At 44.5% G+C, this 21,155-nt stretch overlaps 1 protein-coding gene across 2 annotated transcripts in view; it reads right to left on the bottom strand.

Annotated features, from left to right (window-relative positions):
• Positions 1-21,155, bottom strand: part of arvcfb (ARVCF delta catenin family member b) — a 237,752-nt gene that overhangs the window by 115,600 nt on the left and 100,997 nt on the right. The window contains exon 1 of one of the 2 annotated variants that reach the window (XM_030059899.1): positions 10,699-10,913. The exons of the other annotated variant lie outside the window; for it this stretch is intronic. Coding sequence (XP_029915759.1) covers positions 10,699-10,719 — 21 coding nt within the window. The 5' untranslated portion in view covers positions 10,720-10,913. Of the gene's footprint in view, positions 1-10,698; positions 10,914-21,155 lie in introns of those variants that run through there. 2 annotated transcript variants of the gene reach the window in all.

Raw genomic sequence — 21,155 nt, 5'->3', positions numbered from 1 at the left:
GACCGCAAAATGAGTGGCATAAGAACATGAGGAGTTGGGGAGGGGGAGCACTCAGTCGGGTCTCCCGTAACTTCTGACTCAACAGTAACCGACGCTTATGCGGCGCACAACGAGGTCTTTGATACGTGTTCGGCTGATCAGGTGCAGACACTAGCAGCCTCAATTAGCACCGGTCTCTCAGGGCTGTTATGTTTGAAGGGACTGTGGAGAAGTGACGCCGAGGGGGATGGAAGAGTGGGTCATGGCTTGGAGCAGACTGAAGAATGAGAGCTCCCATCTGAACATAACAGTCTGGAATGTAGCTGCTCCGTGACCCCAAAAACCCTCCCTGTAGTCCCTTGTGGCCTGAACAGCAGAGTACCGGAGCAGGCCACTCCTTCACAGGAACAAACCCAAAACCCCACACAAATACTTGGAGCCGGATTCAAGAGAGATGGAGCAAAAAACAGGCAAAGAGTGGGTCTTATTGGATTAAGCCTCTCTTAACTGTACTAGAATATGATGGAAAGAATTTGGGAACTCAAGGAGGTCTGTGTCAACAGGCCTTGTTTGCTTAACTTTGAGAACTTTGTGGGGTTTAGTGCTCTCTCTTCCACACGTCCTCAATCTGAGCAGACCAAAAAAAAAAAAAAAACTTTTGTACGGCCCCTGACCAGGCAATGTGTTAAATGGAGGCCCTCCTTGAATCTCTCGGGACCCAGAAAAGCATGGGCAACTTAGGGCTGCCACAGGGAAATAAATACACATGTGAGTGTAGTGATGATGGTAGCCAAAGGTCCAGTTAAGAAAATATAGGCTGTGATTCTTCAGCAGTAAGTATGTTGCTTTAAGGGACACATACTTGGAACATCATTCTTCAAGCACATATTTTTCCTCTACTCGGTAAAAGGGCACAGGCAAACCACTGAGACCACCAGATGTAAAGAGGTTTGGGCCATTTATGCCAATGTCTGCCATTGTGAAGCTCACAAGCAGAGAGAATGAAGGAGAACAAGGTGTCCTGATAACTAAATATCTAGCTACTGTATATACTTGTGCCATGTGCTCAAACTCCCAACCTCTCTCACATGCCATCCTATCTCTCATCCCATTCAATTTGTCGCTCTCCACTGTGTATCATCAACTATTAGTAATTCAAGCAATTCTATATGTATGCCTTCAATATATCCTCTGTCACTCTGAAATTAACGTTGATAGCACAATATGATGGCTCTAGAAAACAAGAATGTGTTAGTATTCTCTGCGTTGCCTTCTATGTGTTTGTTCAATATTTCCCCGGGTATCATTTCATGCAAATTGTACAGGAAAGAGATATGACCCCAAGAAATCCCCCCGTGCTGCATTCATTTTGGATTTTCCGTAAATATGACCTGCCAATATCTCCAATATCTTCCACTTATAGTCAGAAAGTACTGCAGATAATCTAATGTCAGCAGCCTAAGATAAAATAAAATAAAAATGGTCAATTATGTATTCAGACGTGTATAAATAAAAGTGACTAATGTCTGCTGCAGTTAAGTTAGTCTTGAATCACCTTGGCAACAATAATGTAGAACACAACCACTAGGGGAAAAGGGGTCACCAAACTCATCAATTTTGGTTGAAGCATAATCTTCAAGTGCTCAGTGATGGAGTAGCTGGTAGTTTAGACCCCGCGTCCTCCCCTTTTGGAACCACATGTGCCCCTACAGACCAGCCTTCATCTCTTCAAAAAAAAAAAAAAAAAAAAAAAAAAAAAATCAGAGCTATGATGTCCTATTACCAAACTAAAAGCTTGCTTGGCTGCAGCAACAGTGCACTGGCAAGTCTATAAGCCTAACTCAGAGCGCCAGGATTGCACACTCTCCAACCCAGGGCAAGGTGTTAACTACTGCACCTTCCACGGCTGTCTGGCACCTGTCCCTCCACATCCGCAGACCTGGCTGGCACAGATCAACACTGCACCATGCTCCACTTCACAGCCTATTACGCATTCCAAACAAATTAAATATGAGGGGGTGTGATGGGGCGAGGTGGTATTTTTGTGTAGCCTCAGCAGCCATGGCAGGCCATGCATGCAGTTGAGGTTCATTAGACGGCTCAATAGAGCCTTGTGGAATGTACGAGGAGGTGCGTTGCTCCATTGTTCATCCATAGCTCCTCTGGGAATGGATTGAGCACATATCAAGAGAAGATGAGAAGATGAGTAACAATGCTGTGCCATTGCATGTAATGGCATGTGACAACCGGCCCAGTGTCTGGGTGCCTCTATTGTACAAACCATTGAACTGTACAAACCATTGTCTGCATGGAGAATTGCCATACCAGAGAATGCCAGCAACTCGTTTATCTTTCCCTTTTTAGGAGGTTCTTTTCCTGGTTTGGCTGAACTCTTGCCACTGGTTAGCATAATCTTTGTGTGGAGGCGAGGCTGGGGACAGAGCTGGAGCTGCTGGAGAGGAGGCTGTGTGTAGCAGGGGCCACTGTGGCCCCAGGGCCTGTTGGCTGACAGTGGTTTGGACTTTTCCTCTCACTCTCTCTATCCCTCCATCTATCATTCTTTTTTTATTTTTCTCCCTGGACCTAAGCCAGGGCACTAACGGCCGCCATTGTGTGCTGGTAACAGGGATGTTCAGAACAGCATTCTAATGAAGCACTGGACCTCATCAATACAACTCAAGTGCCAACTTGTCAGCAACGGACAGTCCACATCTCAAAAGACCATTTATGACAAAATACTACTTTGTGACTGGACAGTCAAAAATGTTTCTACTTGGGTTAGAACTACATATATATATATATATATATATATATATATATATATATATATATATATATATATATATATATATCTATATAGATCATTCCAGTATGATGTGGCAGCATTTTCTCCAGAGCTTTAGGGTGTCACTCTATAAAAATGCAATGAAAACTGCCTCATTCTGCAGAAAGGAGCTGCTAACCTACCTAGCAGAATTTCATTGGCAGGGCTTTTACTGAAGAGTTTTATTGTCCCATTACAGTCTAAATGCTGTTTCTGAGGGGTTTCCATCCTGACATGAATAAAATTCTTGGGGAAACACTGAATAATCATATTGGTTAGGAATTTTTGGGCCTGAAAATTGAAACTGACATTGACACTTCCTGGCTGGCAAAAGGTGAGAATCACGATTTCACCAGAATTATCTACACTACGTGATGCATAGACTGTAAGACTGCCATTTTTATTTATTTACCCACTTGACTACTGTAGACAACTGAATATATGCCAGACAAAAATATTTTATATATGATAAAAATTTACATCAAGTATATAGACTTTGCTCATTTCCTTTTTATTCATTAGGGTAGGTGTACACTGCACCATAGCACACCACCCCAAAGTTTTAGAGTAGCTGTGTGTTATATTTATTAAATGTGAATGTAAATGAAGCATCCAAGCGGTGTCTAGTCAGACGAGTTCATTTCTCTCCATTTTGGTTTGACATCTGAAATACAAACCCAGATCTGTCTTAAGACGTGCTGGGCTGACTTATCAGCATCCGTCAATCCATAATCCACCACTGTGAAAACAGTGGAGAGAGCAGATTTTGGGGCTAATACATTCATAGAGATATGTGTGTGTGTGTGTGTGTGTGTGTATGTGTACACACACACACACACACACACACACACACACACACACACACATATATACACATATATATAGACAGATAGATAGATATAGATATGCACATACACATACATATATATGTGTGTGTGTGTGTGTGTAAACAAGAATTTCTACAACTGCAATGATGCCTAACAACACTGTGACTCAGAAAATGGGGAAAAGTAGCGGCGAGGGCTCACGCGACGCTCCTCGCGCTGCCACATGTCGGTGTAATCTGAATGGCTCGGCCGCACTAATAGAGCCCCACTAAAGAGCTGTCAGAGGGAATCATTAATCCCAAAAGGCAGCAGGAGACAGATGGTATGATGATGGAGGATCGATGCTCTCCCTAGCCTCCCGACTGCTTCCAGCGGCCGCCTCAGAGGCAGGAAGTAGGCTAATCCCTCAAAAGAAAGTTCCAGACTAAACACGCAAGAGGGGCCTGTGCCATCTTTCGCTCCCCAACCCCCATGGCTGTGTCGCATGTTTTGCCCGCAAAGATGTGGATGGTACTGGAGGAGGTTAAAAGAGAGGAGTACGGAGGTATTTGTTACTGCGTTTCTGGTTGAGGGAAGCTTTATGAGGACTTTGACCTCCCCCCTCAGGGCCCCTCTGAGAGGTCCCCAGCTGCAGGACAGAGGGGGCGGGGTCTATATGGACTCTATACATAACTGTCAAAGAAGCCCCAGTTCTTTTCAAAGGGCCCTGGAAACAATCCTCTCCGGTCTTGCATGTCTGGATGGTGGCAGTGGTCATCAAGCAGCCACACAGTACAGGAAGAGAGCGAAAAGCGAGGAAGTAATAGAAGCATTGGAACTTCCACTTCAAGCTCTTCAGCGACTCTTGTGGTAAATTATTCCACCCAAGACAAATTGCACCTATCAGATCAATTTATCAATCAGCCTCTAATCCTATGGGCTGCCTTGAGCACTGTTTGTGTTTTCACAATCCTTCTGATGCACTTCAACGATCGTTTTCCTCCCTTGGCGGAAATTAAATCTGTACTATCAATATTTTGCTGCGACACTGTGGTGGGGCTTTTACAGTGTGTTCAGAGTGTCAGTTAGGGTCAAAGTCAGCTGCAGCACCTCGACACATCACTGCTCACCTCTCCAGCTGCTGTGCTTCTGTGTTTTGGTGCTAGGTACAGGGAAACAGGGCCTTCTCTGTCTGTGAGGGCTAACGAAACAAAGCAAACATGTGGCGCAGCCTGCCGCACTGTGCCATTGCCGGTGTCATTAATAACTGGCTTTGGGGTCAGGCGGGTCCTCTGTGTTTCCACGGTGCTGCCTAAAAACTGTCATATTTGCACCGTCAACCACAGCCCCCGCTGGCAAGCCAATTATAGTGGTGACACCTCCAAACACACACACACCAACACAAGTATATGCCCCAGAAAATTAGCATACATATACACACATGGATGCAGACAAACACGCCCACACACCTTTTCAAAATTTTTCTTTTGTCAGCCAATACAGATAGAGCTGACAGCATATTGTGTTGAGTCTGACTATACAGAAAAACAGGGATTCAAAATAGCAGCCTGAAGAGTGGAATGGTACCACCTGTCATTAAGAGGAGCAAACAGTGGCATTTTCTCTCTTAATGGCCACTGATTTACTGTTTCTGTTAATCTGTTTATTAGCATTATTAGCAGTAGAAACATTTTTGATGGCATTTGTAAAGAGCACTAACTGGTGGATCATGGCTTCACTGTGATAAGACAAAATTCTGGTTGTGTAACAATCCAAACTGGTGCTATTATGTAATCACACCACGCTTAGGCAACAAGATTATCAATGTAAATATTGTCACTACAACAATTTCTGCTTTGATGTGGCCAAAAGCGCAGCTTCATTCCAAGTGTAATGATTCCCACATCAGCTGCTTTTTGGTCGGTCTTTACAGCAATGTGATCACGGAGCCTGTTCTGCTTTCTCTGAGGTTAGTAGCCTCCTTATCTGCACGATCGAAAACATGCCTGTTGCTGTTGGCTTCCGGAAGTAGAACAGATAGGAGCGTGTTTACCGTACTCGCGCCGGGAAACCATGAATCCCATTCCCACATAAACAGGGCTATCCTTGTTCCTGGCCTGCAGACAAACACTGAGTAAATAAGCAGGAGATCCAATTGATGCTGCTCTTGTGTGTGTGTGTGTGTGTGTGTGTGTGTGTGGGTGTGTGGGTGGGTGGGTGTATGTGTGCAAGGACCAGTGAAGGGAGGGAGCAAGCTGACTCAGTTCTACACCTCACCTATTTAGGATTCACTGCATTTGGCAGCAGGAGAGCAAAAGCACAAAGAAACAGCACTCTCAATCAGCTGGGTCCTCATTAACAACTCACTGAAGGTTACTTGTGTAGCTGCAACAAAATACAAAAACACACTTTAATGTATACATGGACATGCATGAAATTTATGCATGGATACAGGGATCATGCTGAATGCACGCTGTATGCACTCCCGATACCAGGCATGCTGTTGCGCTGAATAGGAAACAAAAACAACAGCTCCAGCAAGATAATAAGCTGCCATCTCATTAATGCACTGCGTCTTCTCCCCAACGCTGTCTCCAAACACAGCAATATGAAAGCATCCATCTCCAGACCTCCCTCCCCGCCCCAACTCATTGCCACTCTTTTTTTTTTCTTTTTTTAAATTCCATCAGCGTGATGATGAAAGCTGAGAGAGAATTACAGTCCTCGCCGCTGGTTGGATGGTGAGTGAGCAAGTCCAGAGCAGTATCGGTCACACTGTCAGCGAGCCAAATGGGTTAGGACAGATAGAGGGGCAGCCAAGGAGAGGCAACAGGGCTGTCTTTATGTCATAAACCTTTCATACTCTGATGATCAGGAGCAAGGGCATAGTGTATATACTTCAGTATGGTGTATTACTATAGTTTACTACAGGTTGTGTTTATTTAAACTCGCTCGGTGCAACAGATGACTGAGGTTTGTTACATCAGGACAATTTGTTAAGCTATCAATCACAGTAAAGTAAGCTAAACAAAAAAGTCTAACTCCAAATTGGATCGTAAATTTTACAAGCACATAACAATCACAGCAAATGTATACGCCACATATAATATCATAAAAGAACACTACAGGAATATTTTAGTGACACCAGAGGGGATAAAGAAATATGATCAAGTATGGTAAAGCCACTATAAACTCACAATTGAGTACCTCAGAAACATTACATGTCCCTATAGGAATATTATGTGAGCATTATAGTGGTACTAAGGCAGATAAAGGAAATACCAATGAGTGCAAGAAGGACACTTAAAACTCTACAGTACCTATAAGTCCCTATAGAAATGTTACAGTGTTTTGTCTTTAGTGGCAAACTACTACAATTTGGACCAACAATCCAGGTAAAACAAACACTTCGTTGTATATACTATTTGTCTCAGCTAAAGCAAAGAGAAGCACAGAGGGCACTGGGAAGGGGGCGTGTGGATGGTGGTGGAGTAGTCATGGGATGTGGGAGTGGTTCTATGGGGGTCAGCTGTTCCATGTAACTTCAGTTCAGGTTACTAAAAGCCGAAAACAGGCGCCCCGGTCGAAGCCAGGCCAAGTAGGTGGGTAGATGGAAGGGAGGGTGGGTTCTAAGCCGGGTGGCAGATAACATGTCAAACCCTGCTGCGTCATGGGTCATGCGATAAGAGCGACCATGGGAACGGTATGGGAGACATGGGGAGTATGGTCAATATGGACAGGCTGATGGGGGGCACCACTTTGGGTGGGCCATCTGGATATATGCACACACATATGGCATCACCTATCACCAAGCAACCACTACCATATGACCAATTCCCCTACCGACACCCTTCCGCCTATAAAACACACAGCACTCATGACCAGCCCCCCTCTTCCAGTAAAGGTCCCTTTCCAGTGATGCATCCATCTCCACAAGCTATTGACTGTTTGCACGTTTCCGGTCACTGACATTTTTGTGTATGACCTCACGCCCCCTCCTCGAAACAATGCTGCTTCTCATGCTCTACATGCCTTCAAATATTGATCTGCAAGATATTATGCGTACCGCTTCCGCAGGCATGAAAGGAAGCCTGAGCAGCTGTGAGAGGAGATGAATGGGGGGCGGGAGGGTGAGGGGGTATAGAATGGTGGGGCCGTCATGCAAAAACACCCCTGCAGAAACAGACGAAGAGAAGTTGACGGCCTCTAATTTCAGTAAGAAATCAAACAGACAGAAAAGTCGGCTGCTCCAGCAGAAAACCCCGCTAGCTGTCAAGAGAGTGGCAGTAACCCGCAGTCGGAACACGAGACCTCCTTTGGTCGTCAGCTGAATCATTGATGAATTATTTTGTTATTCAGATGGGTCCTTCGAGCTAGTGAGGAAGAGTAAAGTCTGTTTTTTGATAGACCTTGGCAAAATGATTACTGCTGGATAATTTAGAATGTCTTCCTTTCTCCTTCACGGCAAATCTACTCCTCTTCTATTTTTCATGAGCAAGATCATGTAGATGCTATAGCTTCAGCATCTACATGCCAGCGTTTCGCGGCCACAGACTGTGTTGTGCTAAGTTCTGAAATAAAGACAAGTTTATATTTAACTCAGACACGGTCTGGCGCAGGCCTCCCCAGTAATTGAGGGCTATGCAGTAATCTTGAGTGGACTAAAACTCATTTACTGTAAGCTGTGCCGCAGCATTAAGATTAGGTCAAGGCACAACGGCATCTCTCTCAGCTCCCCTCTGCCCTCGATATCTAAAGGCTTGTGTAAGAGCCATACAGGATCTCCCACATACAGAAACAGATTTTTGAGCGATCGGGTGCCATGAGGAACGTGTACTGTAGTACGGTGCATCACAGCTGAGGGGGGTTCGGGTGTCTTTCTCCACTCCTGTTATGACTTGTCAAAAGGCAGCTTGTAGTACAAACAGTGAGAAAAAGCAGGCGGAGCAACAAACAAAAACAACAACACACCATAGCAGTCAGTCCATTTCTGGCTGCAATGTGACTTGAGCACACTTTGACCCCCCCACCCAAGCCCAAGCAGATGCTCTGTGGCTGTGGAATGTCCAGCTGAGTTGAAAAGGTCACGCCATGATGCCGGCCTGCCCAGAAGCATGTCAACCATTTCAGACTTACGGGGGTCATGGGCATGCGGGGCATGCTGCACACCCCCTCTCCATTTTGGGCCGCATCTCAAGAGGCCATGTTTTTGGCGACACCCTCTACTGTGGCAGAGTAAAAATATCAATTTTCCAGGTAATTTGAGTGGTTCATTTGAATGGTTCTTGAAATCCCAAGATCAGTCTTTTAATCGATGCTTCTTTCCAGCGGACTTCCAGAGGAAGATTTTTGCTAAATGTCACTTGTAGCATGCCTCCCATCCTACACATCATCTACTGAATTACTAAACTAGGAGCTTCATCCTTGAGGCAAAGTGCAATCCAGCCTAAAGGCAGATGTCTTTAAAATGCACATAACATAATGCAATGATTCCTAACTGATTTGATGAGGAATTTAACTGAAATTGGTATGGACTCAAATCAGGCCACTGAGAACCAGAATGTTATTTTATTGTTAAATCAGTGCCAATCCTCAGCCCAGGGAAATCAACTGAGCACATATGCTCTTTTCCACTCACACTTCTAATTCTGCTGGGTTAGTTAAAGTTTAAGTGTCTTGCTCAAGGGCACCTCAACAGCAGTCGTCAGCATTACTCACTGACTTAAACCCAGCCCCGTCCTCCCAGCCGGTCCAGGGATTCAGTCACTAACTTACAGGCTTCTGCTACTCCTTACTCGCTCTTGGATTCTGGCCCTAAACTTATCAAAATCAAACCTGCCTGTGAGGAGGAGATGAAGGGATGGAAAGAACAAAGCATGGAGCACAGAAAGCAAACAGCTTTTCCTTTTTGGCTGAGGCTCCAAACAGTTATAAGGTGGCACTCGTCCATCGGGGCAACCGTTAATGCGTTATTACCAGAGCAACGTTGAGAGCTGACAGAATGTTTGTGTGTGCCAGACAGGGGTTTGGATAACTCCACCCCCTATCCCAGTGCAGGCTGGTGGAGGAGGGCGGTGCTGATGAGAAGTTGACCTTATTCAATCAGGGTTTTTTTTTTTTCCCTTCCTTTCTTTTTGGATGTCTGTCTTCCTTTTTTGTGCATCTGAGTGCTGCCAAGCTCTGGGGGGAAGAGAGCGTTGTGACGGTGTAGGCTGCCTGTGGATGTGCTTCAAACACAGGAACACTTCCAATAGTGTATGCACATCATGCTCCGGTACACGCACGCCCACGCGCAGCACACATACACAGAGTAACACACACACAGAGCTAACAAAAGCACATTCCTGTGGTATCTGTGCAAGTGAAAAACAAAAGGGTTTAATGCCGTGGCTCTCTCACAATTGAAGCTGCCGCCCAGGCTATAAATTCTGTCCTTTGGTCATTCAGGCTCTCGCAACCGATGTACCAGGAGCAAACTTTCAGCACTTCACTGCCTGTCCCCTGATGGGACAAGTCATTCTATAGGGGGGATCGCCATGCAAAGGGGAACTCAATCCATGATCCTCCAGGTATTAAAGTGTTAGTGACAGACTTCTGAGCCCACGGATGTGTCAGTGCACTCATAATTCATATCAATGGCTCATTGCAAGGCGAGCCCCCTTCCTCCCCAACCACCACTAAACATAGCCCATGCTCACACTATTTACAGCATCACACCGTCAGTAAGTGATGTAAATACACAGTCAAAAACTGTACCAACTGTGCATGCATGCATACGGTCCTGCAAAAAACACGTGCACTCGCAAATACATCCATAGATATGAGTGCACGCGCGCAAAACACGCGTATTCCACACGCGCACCATCCTCCTGAAGGACATCGATAGGATTCTCCTCATCAAAAAGCAAAAAGGAGGCACACAGAGGGACGCCAAGAAACAGAGATCACTACGCGCATGCAACAGTATAAAAAAAATCAATTAGTGTGAGAGGAGGTGAAGAGCTAGAGAGACAGACAAACACAGAGAGGCTGGAGATAACGGTGAGACTGAGGGGAGAGCCGGGACCGGCCACTCACAGCCACACTAACCTGTTTCACTTCGGCAGGCATGGTCCGAAATTCCCCCTCGTTCCCTAAAAATAAAAACCTCCTGGGGAAATTTGTGACAACTATGTCCTCCTCTCGGAAAAGTTCTCCTTTCCCTCCTCTCCTCCTCTCGTCTTCTCTCGCTTTCCTTCTCTATTTACGTTGAGTTTTCCCTCCGGAGGCGCAGAGGCAGCTCAGACGCAGGCAGCCATCCTCTACGCAGCTGCGTCAAGTTACAACAATTAGCCAGGGGACAGCCGGAAATACTCTGCTTCATATTTCAAAATAAAAGCACCACCAAAGACTTGACAGCTGTGTTCAATCTCCTAACAACCACGACTGTATGCCAGCAAGTTGGTCCACGGGGAAACTTCTGTGGCCAAATAATGGCTGTAGCAAACTCAGCATAAGAAAAGAAACAAGTAAAAAAGCACACTCAGTAGAGTGCAGATCTCTGCCAGTCGTATCTCCCCTTTTCTAGACTATAAGCTAAACTCAGGAGAGACTTGGCAGCCAATTGTATTGTCAAATGTTCTTCTAATTACAAATTAAATTACTGTATGATTCAAATATACAGTACAGTATAAAAAAACATACCATAAAATTCCAAAAGCCTCTCAAGTTTAGCTGTTTTGTTTTTAGTTCTCTCTCTATCTGTTACACTTTATTACACACTACGCAAGTGGTCGGGAGCTTATGGCTTGCCAACCATTTCTGGCTGTCTGCCAGAAGTCATATGGTTTTCAACACTCACTGCATTCCAAAAAGAGCATGAATTAAAATAGCAAAATTCAAAATTGCTACTAAGGTCTCTCTCTTTTAGCAACCCAGAAATGTGCAAAGGAGAGAGGGTGGGAGCTAGACAGTAACTGAAGAGAGGAAGAGGAAGTAGCAATAACTATTGTTTTTCAAAGGATTTAAATCACTGCAACCATGAGGGGGTTTTCATCATACACACAAGAAATGTAGGCCCAGTAGTTTGCAAGATTAGCTGTGGACAGACGAACAAAAACACACGAGCAAACACATGATCTCCTCCAAGCTGCCGTCTGGCAGAGAGATACGTACAGACTGAATTATGGAGAAAATAGTCCAGTAATACGGCAAATGACAGCAAACTAAATGCAATGTTAGCCACAACAGAAAAATAATTAAGTAACTGTATCTTTCTATGGCAATTAAATGTTCTGCTCAAGAGAAAAATTATTTAGTTGGTCTTATTTATCATGATTTATGATTATTATTGTTATTATCACTGGTAGTGATAGCAGTTTTTTTTTTTTTCCCCAGACAAGAGACTCTAACACCCCATACACCTGACAACAGGCATTTCATTTCTGGTGACATAAGAATTCAGGAAGTCAGAATCTGGGGTCCATCCCCAAACCAAAACCTAAAGCTGGAAGCTGACATCCACTGTATTTCCCAAATTAAATCAATGCAACATGTAGCAATGTTTTTTTCCCCCCTTTTTAAATCTATAAGGGAACTTTTGCTTTGAAAGTCAACTCGCCTTACTTCCAGTCTCACTCTGGCTATCTTTGTCTAGCTTGACACAGTTGAGAGAGGAGCCTGCTCTCTCCTCTGCAGAGATGCTGTGAGTGTGGGGAGGTGGGGAGGGGGGCTGCTGTCCACCGGCCAGAGTGGATGACCGTCACTCCAGAACCCCCCCTCTGACGAAACCAGGAATCCAAGGCAAGGAATGGAGCTGAACTGGACTGTGCGCAATGTGCAAAGACACACACACACACACACACACACACACACACACTCAACAAAAAAGTTAGCCAGACAGGGAACAAAAACCTCTGGGGGTTGAGAGAATTGGGGAAAGAGGAGCAGAAGGAGGAGGAGGAGGAGGTGTGTGTGTGTGTGTGTGTGTGTGTGTGTGTGTGTGTGTGTGTGTGTGTGTGTGTGTGTGTGTGTGTGTGTGTGTGTGTGTGTGTGAAGAGAATGGAGAGCTCCCAAACAGGCAGCAGTAGCTCTGTGTTGGGAGCATAGCACTCCAAGCTCTCGCTCTCTCTCTCTTTCTCTCTCTTTCTCTTTTTCTCCCTCTCTCTCTCTCCCCCTCTCTCTAAGTGTCTCTCTATGTCTCTCACTCTCAATCTGTGGCATGATGGTGGGGTGGGACCAGTGCATGGCTTTCTCTACACTCCAGCTGCGTCCGTCTGTCAACCCACTGACCCCTCCCCCTCGTTGGCATAGAGAGACACTGAGAGAGAGGGAGAGAGAGAGAGAGAGAGAGAGAGAGAGAGAGGAATGGGGGGTGAAGAGCGACTCGCACAAAACAAAAGTTGCCCCTATTGAGGCGAAGGCACCCCATACTCTGCAAATTTTTATACCCCCACCCCTTCCCAGACACACACACACTGGTCTTTTTTCTCCACCTCTTTGTCCCATTCCCCTCACTGCACTTGATGCGAGGGAGGGGGGGAGGACGACGTGAAAGAATTCACATTCAGATATATTACTGTGACCAGGACTGAGGAGGAATGTTAATCTAATAAATGGAAGAGATGGAAGCTCAGCAAAAGCCACTTTTCTTTTAAGGACAACTTTGGGAGAAGGCTGGTCAAACAGCTAGAGAAGCAGAGAGAGAGAGAAACTGGACTTTAAAAAAAAACGAGACAGGAGAAACCCCAAGAAGAGGGGAAATGGCTGAGGTTTTGCATTCCACAAGCCTGGCAGTGCTATTTCACCTCCCCATCGTTACTGCTCCATTTGCTCTTAATGAAAGACCTGGCCGGCCATGCACCATTACATTCAGATCTATTTACTTTTAATAACATCATTAATAATTCATTCCGCCAACATTACCTTTCGAAATATGGTTTGAACACAAAAAAATCTCGTAACTTCAGTATCGGTGCATTTCATTCTCTTAGGTGATGTGTAATTTCACCATTAATGACTTGCGTGGGTTTCGTGACCCTGCTCAAAAACCCATTCAGTAGTTTCAAACACATCGCTATGAATGACAATAGGAGTTTTCCCTTCTGTTTTCTCCATATGAAATCTGTACGTGTTTGTTTCCTTTGTGTGAGTACGTGCGTGCGCAGTGACAGCAGGAAAAGTTTTTCTGTCAGGCCCTCAGAAGTAGAAGAGCTTCTTTCTGTTGTCACCGCTTGAATCAACCTTCAGCAATCATACAGAAAGAAATCTATCACCGAAGACGCAGAGATACCTCACGCTCCCCTGGCAATGAGCTCAGCAGACCAGAATGCAGTGCAAAGCCACAAGACATGCTGGGTTTTGAGTAATGGCGGCAGCTCTCACTGCTTCTCAGCTTGGAAGGACACTCGCTGTCGCTGCATAGACGTATAACCCAGCAACTGTCCCACCTGTTGTCCGGTGGTTGTCATTAAGATATTATGGGGAAACATGGAATGCAAAAAAGTGATTCATGCATATTCCAACAACACACAAACACAACAGGGATTATTCAAATCAACAACAGTAGAGCCAACACATGAATGGATTTTGTGTCTACATGGTGTGACCTACTTGGTCACAATCTCGACTAATGCCTGATAAAGACTGCATGTTGAAATGTCGCATCCACACGATCTACTGATGTATACATATATATAGGGGCATTGATCCAGCATGTGGGTACCAATTTTTCCAACATCAAAAAAATAACAAAAAAAACTACACCAAAAATTAATTGGAGAATCCAAGGATCCATTTTTCCTTTATGTTTGGTTTGTCGTATTATGTTATTCCTGCTATTTCAAAATAACTGCTCTCTGTCTGACAAAACTATACTGTATCTTCTTTTGAGGCAGTGGCAGCCATGTTCAGGCCTTGTGTGAGATGAGAGCAAATTTATGTATAAATAATCCAAAGCCACAGAAGTCAGGTTTACTCTATCAGGATGGCGTGTGTGAAACAGATGGCGGAAAGGTTAATGTTCGGCAACAAGGCATGCCTTGACAGCCAGACACCTCCAGTGAAGCTGCATCTGTTAAAATCATGTTTTTCACTTTTCCTCCAAGATGCCAGATGCAGAGAACGGTGAGAGAGAGAGAGAGAGAGAGAGACGGAGCTATAGGAAGAGACGCGGGGAACAGACGCTGAGGCAGAGAGCGTCGACTGGGAAGAAACATCAAAACAAGGTATTTGTGGCAGAGCGATGCACGGAGCTACACGGTGATGCAAGGAGCCAATATTGGCCTTTAAAGATCAGACATCTGCTAGGCGGTGTCGTTCACCTCTGAGATGTGCAACATAATGCAGTTTGTTTCATTGCATATTTATCATATTTATTATATCACTGGTCAATATTAGATTAGCTGTCCTCAGGAGGCCTTAAGCTCAAATCAATTTTGATCAGATTCTGCACAAGGATGCAAGAATATATTGTTTTAAACTTTCTTAGTTACTATTTTAAAATCCATACCCATGATTTCAGAGGAGAATTGTTGTGTCATATGGTCTAAATGCTGCTTCAGAGTATTTTCCACACTGCCAAGAATAAGCTCCTGGGAGAAAAAAAAATCACTGACTTTTTTTTTTTTTTTATTGTTGTTGTTGTTGTTTTGGGCACAAAAATAGCCCAATTTAAAAATGAAATACTCACACAAAATACAGATTTGTCCTTCAAAAGCTCATTTCTGCTAAACAGAACTTGAGCAAATTTAACCAAATATTACATAAAAAGCAAAGATACTAAAAAATATGTGTCAAAAAAGTGATTTAAAGGATGATGTTGACTTTTCCAGCCTAAGTTTGCTGGGCAAATCCTGCTAATGGTGTATGGGCCCGGAAAACACCAAAAATAATGTATGTGTGAGCGTTTACATGGCCATGATGAGCTGCTGCGCTACAGGCTGACTGCTGTTTACACCAACAATGGCAGAGCCTGCAAAAATCCTTATCTAATGAGTTTTGTAATGTTATGTTTTATTTCCCGCTTGAAAAACGGCTACTCAGCAATGCAGGGGATTACGGTTCAATCTTTTGGGGGCTTTTGTCTGGCAAAAAGGCAATTTTCACTTCATTTAGGAAAATACAACATATTAAGAGGTTCTTTTTTATACATCCCAATACTGTAATTATCACACAGCGAGATTTGTAATAACACTACAGCACGACTGAGGTTTTCCATCTTATCATATGTTCTTGGGAAAATGAATCAGGCACAAAGAACACGTCAGAAAGAAAATTATGACGGCACACAAACTAACATGGGTGAAAACACGACTTTCGAAATGGAGGCTGAAATACATTTGGCATATGCTTCAGAGTGCTGTATGTTAACATGCTGGCTGTAGACGCAAACTGTTGCTGAAAGGCGGCCCCGACATAAATACCAGGTTTGTGAATCTCATAATGTTCAGTTTACGTTGGGGCTGTGTCACAGAGCCGGCTCTGTGGTGAGCTCGCAGGCCACAGCGCCGGCGTGTTTAGCAACTATCCTGTTAGACTCGGGACCACGGCTCCTCTCTGCTGATGCAGTGTGTCTGCATTTGGCATATGCTGTCATGACTTTCCAGACTGTTCCTCTTGCCACATGATGTAACCTTTTTTTTTTTTTTTTTGACCAGTGTGTCTGACTATCCGCCTTTTTTGGAATTCTGTTAGCTGCGTCATGTTGCTCTGAAAACTCACAAATGTGAGTGATCACTGTCCGCTGCCTTTGTAACCTTTGTGATGTGGTTGTTTCAGGCTCGGTTGCACCAACTGCACGAAAGGGTTAATTTAATCAAAGATTTGAGTTTTACCAAAAGTAGGTTCAAGGTGAGTAAACTATAAAACTAAGCAGAGCTCTGTTGCACAGTTAAAAACTCTCCTGGTTCAGAAAAGCTTTGTAATTTAGACCTATAAATGTAATAATTGGAGTTGAACCAAGGTGGTGATGCTTGCATAAAAAACAAAGAAACAAAAATGAAAATATGTAATCAATTGAACATTTTAGTTAAACAAAGAGAGACCTAGGAAGTATAAAAGAGACAATAAAAGTTACTTTTGGCTGGCTAGGTAAGAAGTAGCTATCATGGTTCAGCACAAAAGCTCAAATTTCTCCTCTTTTGAGAAAAACCTTGAAGCTGAATTAATGGAGAACTATGGCCAAATCACAGAAGATGAAAAAACAAGTGCAGCACAGAGAGACTGCTTGGCAGACAGTGACAGACTCTGTTAACAGATCAATCAGAGAGGGCTACAGGAGAAATGAGATGTAAGCGAACGCCTGAAAACATGAAAACAAAAGCAAAGAAAGGTGCATTAATTGTAAGATGAGAACGGTAGGAGGGTGTCCTCCACACAAAGATGAAAAACAGCTTCATCCCCCAGCAAACTGCAACGGTAAAAAAAAAAAAGAAAAAAAAAAAACTGTAATGACGATGGTGTCCTGCACTGCCTTACTGAAACGATATCTCTACAAGTTCATCAGCATCATGAAATTCAATTAGGATGAGTTTGTCTGTTAACTTCCTTTGAGGAACTTGGCAAAACCTTGCTTAACCCATCTAAAAAATGCAGCCGTTTTAAAAGTTAAACCTCCTCAAGTGTAAGTTTAACGTTAATACTAGATCATAGTTTAACGGTTTAGAGCAAAAACTAAATTAAGATTTAAAGAGAGATTTCAATTTAATCCTTAAACCAGCATGGTGCAACTTAATTTCATAGCAAAGTATGATTTAATTTGGTTTAAAAATTAATCCTTATTGTTGCAACCCGGACTATAATTTCTTGTGGTGTTTCCGTTATTTTGTCCAGCCCAGCTATAGTTACAGTGAAATGTAATTTTTTTTCCCATATAGGGAGTGTATGTGTGATGTGCTCTTCATGGACTAATGCAGCACATATCAGCTTCAGTGTGGCCATTATCCTCTCTCACATTCCTGAGCTATTACACCTCACCCTCTTCAACAAGAATCAGTCACAGACTCTCCAGGCCAGACAGTTCACACAGCCAGTCCTTTCCACTTTGCCCCGTTCTAATGACGCTACCATGCTAAAGGCCGCCCCGGACAAACTGCATGACTTTCAGACTGACTCTAGCCACAGTTTGGCATCTCGACTGATTTCTAGAACAGGCCGGTCCTGTGGCCGCTGCACGGGAAAGCTGACGAAGACGATCTTACAGTGAGTGCTGCCACATCCAGCTGGGAGCACATTTAATTTTTATAACCTGAATCTGGATGCGTCTTGCTGTCTAGCTGTAGTGTTAGCTGGTCAACTGGCTCAAATCTGAACGGCAGCTCCGAGACAACCGCCGGGCTCTGATGAGGATTTGAGCACCGGGGAAGATAAGAACACAGCAGCAGCAAGTTGTTCCACCTGCGTGTTTGTTTTGGTTGCGTGCTGTAGGAGCGTGAGAGCATGTGTTTGCACAAGATTTCACAAGATGTTCAGTCGTGTAGTGTATCCTCACCCCTTGGCAACGGCAGAATTCAAACAGCCAGCTGGCCAGAGTGCCGGGGCAAGCAAAGCCCCTTGGTGTGTGCCTGGTTCTGACTTTGTTATTGTGGCACAATGGGTACACACGGGGTGCGGCTGCTCAACATAAGATGCTGTTGTAGTGAACTCAGAGTCAAAGAGCCCACTGGGTGGCAGAGTGTTGGTTTACTGCGCCCCTGGTGTGCCAACCAGCAACCACCAAGAGGTTCGATGGAAGTCAAAGTCAGCAGAGACCGTAGACTGACTGAGATAAAGACCCAAGCTGAATGTTACACCCCCTCTCTAGTGACATGTCTAGTCTTAGTTTGTGAGTCTTCAGCGCACATTTCTTCCTTTCAGATTTTTTGGAGTTGATTAGTCAGTTTTATTGATTTTTGTAAACATTCTGTTAGGGTTTCTGGTATCAGCGCAATATTCACAAATATTCATTAGTGTTCAGTCCTTTGATTATCATTACATCCAGGGAATCCATTTACATGATTACTTGCATTTGCTGAGTGACAATAATATGAGAGAAGCAATTTTGGACTATTTGATTAGCTGCTGGAATCGTTTTTACTCGCTTTAGTTTGCAGCAGACCTACTTGCCATATTAACCTTCATAAACAAAACACTGGAGTGAATTTAACACAATTGCTTCTGTTTCCTCTTTTCCATGAAGTCATTTGAAGTCTTTGGGAATGCTACCTCTAATAAAGGACATGTTTACCCCTGCAAGCCCCCCAAAATGTGGCATGATGTTGCTTCTGGTCCTCATTTGACCACCATTTACATGCTTGTAAGTCATGTAGTAAAAATGTCACACTAGTACGTTAAACGCATGAGGATAATTAAATCAGTGCTTTGAAGAACACCTCCAGTCAGATTTCAGAGCTCTGGGGCAAAATGGCTGGTTTCAATTTAGGTTTTTTTTTCGGTGGAGGGGAGGGTCAGTGTGGTCAGCCTTGTTTGGTTATCCTGCTGGACACCGAAAAGCATGAGGTCACATTCCTCAGGTGCCACTCGGGTCCTGTAAAGGAGAACCATTTTATTTTTAACACATGGGCTGGGGTTAAAACTCCGAAGCCCAACAGTCTTCTTAGACTATCATGGTCATCTCCAAGTACACAGCGAGCCAATACAGACTTAACGCTACCCAGAGGCCAACCGAGACTGAAACATTGCATTTCAACATTACATTCTTGATTCACCTATCCAAGTCCATTGGGAGGATGTGTGGTAAAGGAAATACCCTCTTAGTGCTTTTAGTGAGCATAATGGTTTAATGGATTGTGATCAAATGGCAGGGAGGTGCACCAGGACAGGCATTAAGTCCACTGGTGATGAGGCTGATTTGAAGGATGAAGGTCTGAGCTGCCCCAGAGGAATATAAATAGCCCACAGTACAAAAGGTTTTTCCGCTACTTCTCCCTCAGCCTCGCTCTCCCCATTCCTTTGAATACGAGGGATACGTCCGTCCCCAACCTCAAGTAAAAATGCCTGTCCTTGCATGTCAGCCCTTGCACCAAACTGGGACACAGAAAGGGCTTAAACGCAGTCGGCAGTGTAATTCATGGGCCAGCGCCCCGACTTGACTCCAGTGCTGAAGCGGGGCTGAATAAAAGATCACCAATTGCTAATCAACATTTGCAGCACATGTGCATCATATCAAAAGGGGCCAAGCAGCCTCAGAAGTGCAGAGGAACATCAGCAGGTGTTCCATGTGGAAATATGGAAAACAAGCAGGGAAATTTAATAGAATTTAAATGTGACTCCTCTGCAGCACAAGATATAAAAAAACTGCTCCATGCAAGTAAAAAACAAAGAAGGGGAGGGGGGCTGTGTGTAGGAGGGCCGGGGGAACAGTACTGGATGCAAAAATAAACAAAGGAGGCACTTTCACACCAAGGTAATTAGGGCATTTATGGGAGGGTAGAAGGTTCCTGATGGCACTAGGAGGGGAGAGGAAAGGGGAGGATGGAGAGGGGGGTAAACTAAGGCTCATTGTTAAGCAGGTGATTTACGAGGGTACAGGGGCTCCAGGGCCTTGCCAGTGCAAGGATAGATCTGCTGTCACTATAGCACCCTGAGGCCTTTGTATCCATTGTGCTTAGACAGGGCTGGGGGGCTGCGGGATGAAAGGGCGTGGAGGGCGGCTGGAGGGATTGTTGGGTGAGTGCTATGGTGCCATCGCAGGGCCGGGCCTGCACATCTTCACCATAGACAGCAGCAGAGATCAAAGGCTGCACTGTTCCCTCTCTCTAAAGCTCACAAGCCTTTGAAAACTTCCCACAACATTTGCACAAGGGGATGGTATGCCTCTGCATTGCTAGAAGCCTGCTGAATATAGCATCTGAATACCAAACATCAGCGCTGTGCTACTCACAGTGCGAGAAATTATGCTAAATCTCCTTTTCGGTAGCGTTTGGATGATTGCATGAGGTGCGATCCATGCGCGTGCCGGACAAAGGACGTGGCTTGGTAGATAAGGCGTCTGGTGTATACAGAATGAGGTCCCCTTCCCCCCCAGCCCCAGACAGACGTAGCTGTCTGAGTGCTGTCTGCCTTTCGCTGCACATAGAGCTGTCACCATTCACCACTTGACCTTTCAGATCCTGGGTGATGACGCTCCTTCAGGCAAAAATCAATTACCACAGGCAAACACGATATCAAATGAAGAAAGGGCATGTTCTTAGCATGCGACCGGTCACATATCAGGGCAGTCGATGAATGTGGATTCAAAGGTGCCTCGGTCCGTGTCACTGAGTCTCTACTGATGATTTCATCAGAGAAGGTAATGGAGTCTCCAGCAGCATTGTTCTGTTGTTCTTCAAAGCGCGGACAAGTGTAAACATCCTCATTGTGCTCCTGGGTGGTGATTCATAAAGAGTTGCACCGAACTGAATGAGGATCAGAATTCATTTAGAAAGGTCTCAGAAAGTAGGCCAGTGGTGCTTACAAGAACTTCTCCGACACCGGATGTTACAGTGATCGAGGTCTATTGTGGTGCTCTGCCTGTTTACATGCTCTGTTGACATCATAACAAAACAACTATAAAATTATATTGAAAATGC

This window comes from Myripristis murdjan, chromosome 9 (genome assembly GCF_902150065.1).
Source record: "Myripristis murdjan chromosome 9, fMyrMur1.1, whole genome shotgun sequence".
In the NCBI taxonomy this organism is placed as follows: domain Eukaryota; kingdom Metazoa; phylum Chordata; class Actinopteri; order Holocentriformes; family Holocentridae; genus Myripristis; species Myripristis murdjan.
This window is presented reverse-complemented; position numbering and strand designations above follow the sequence as displayed.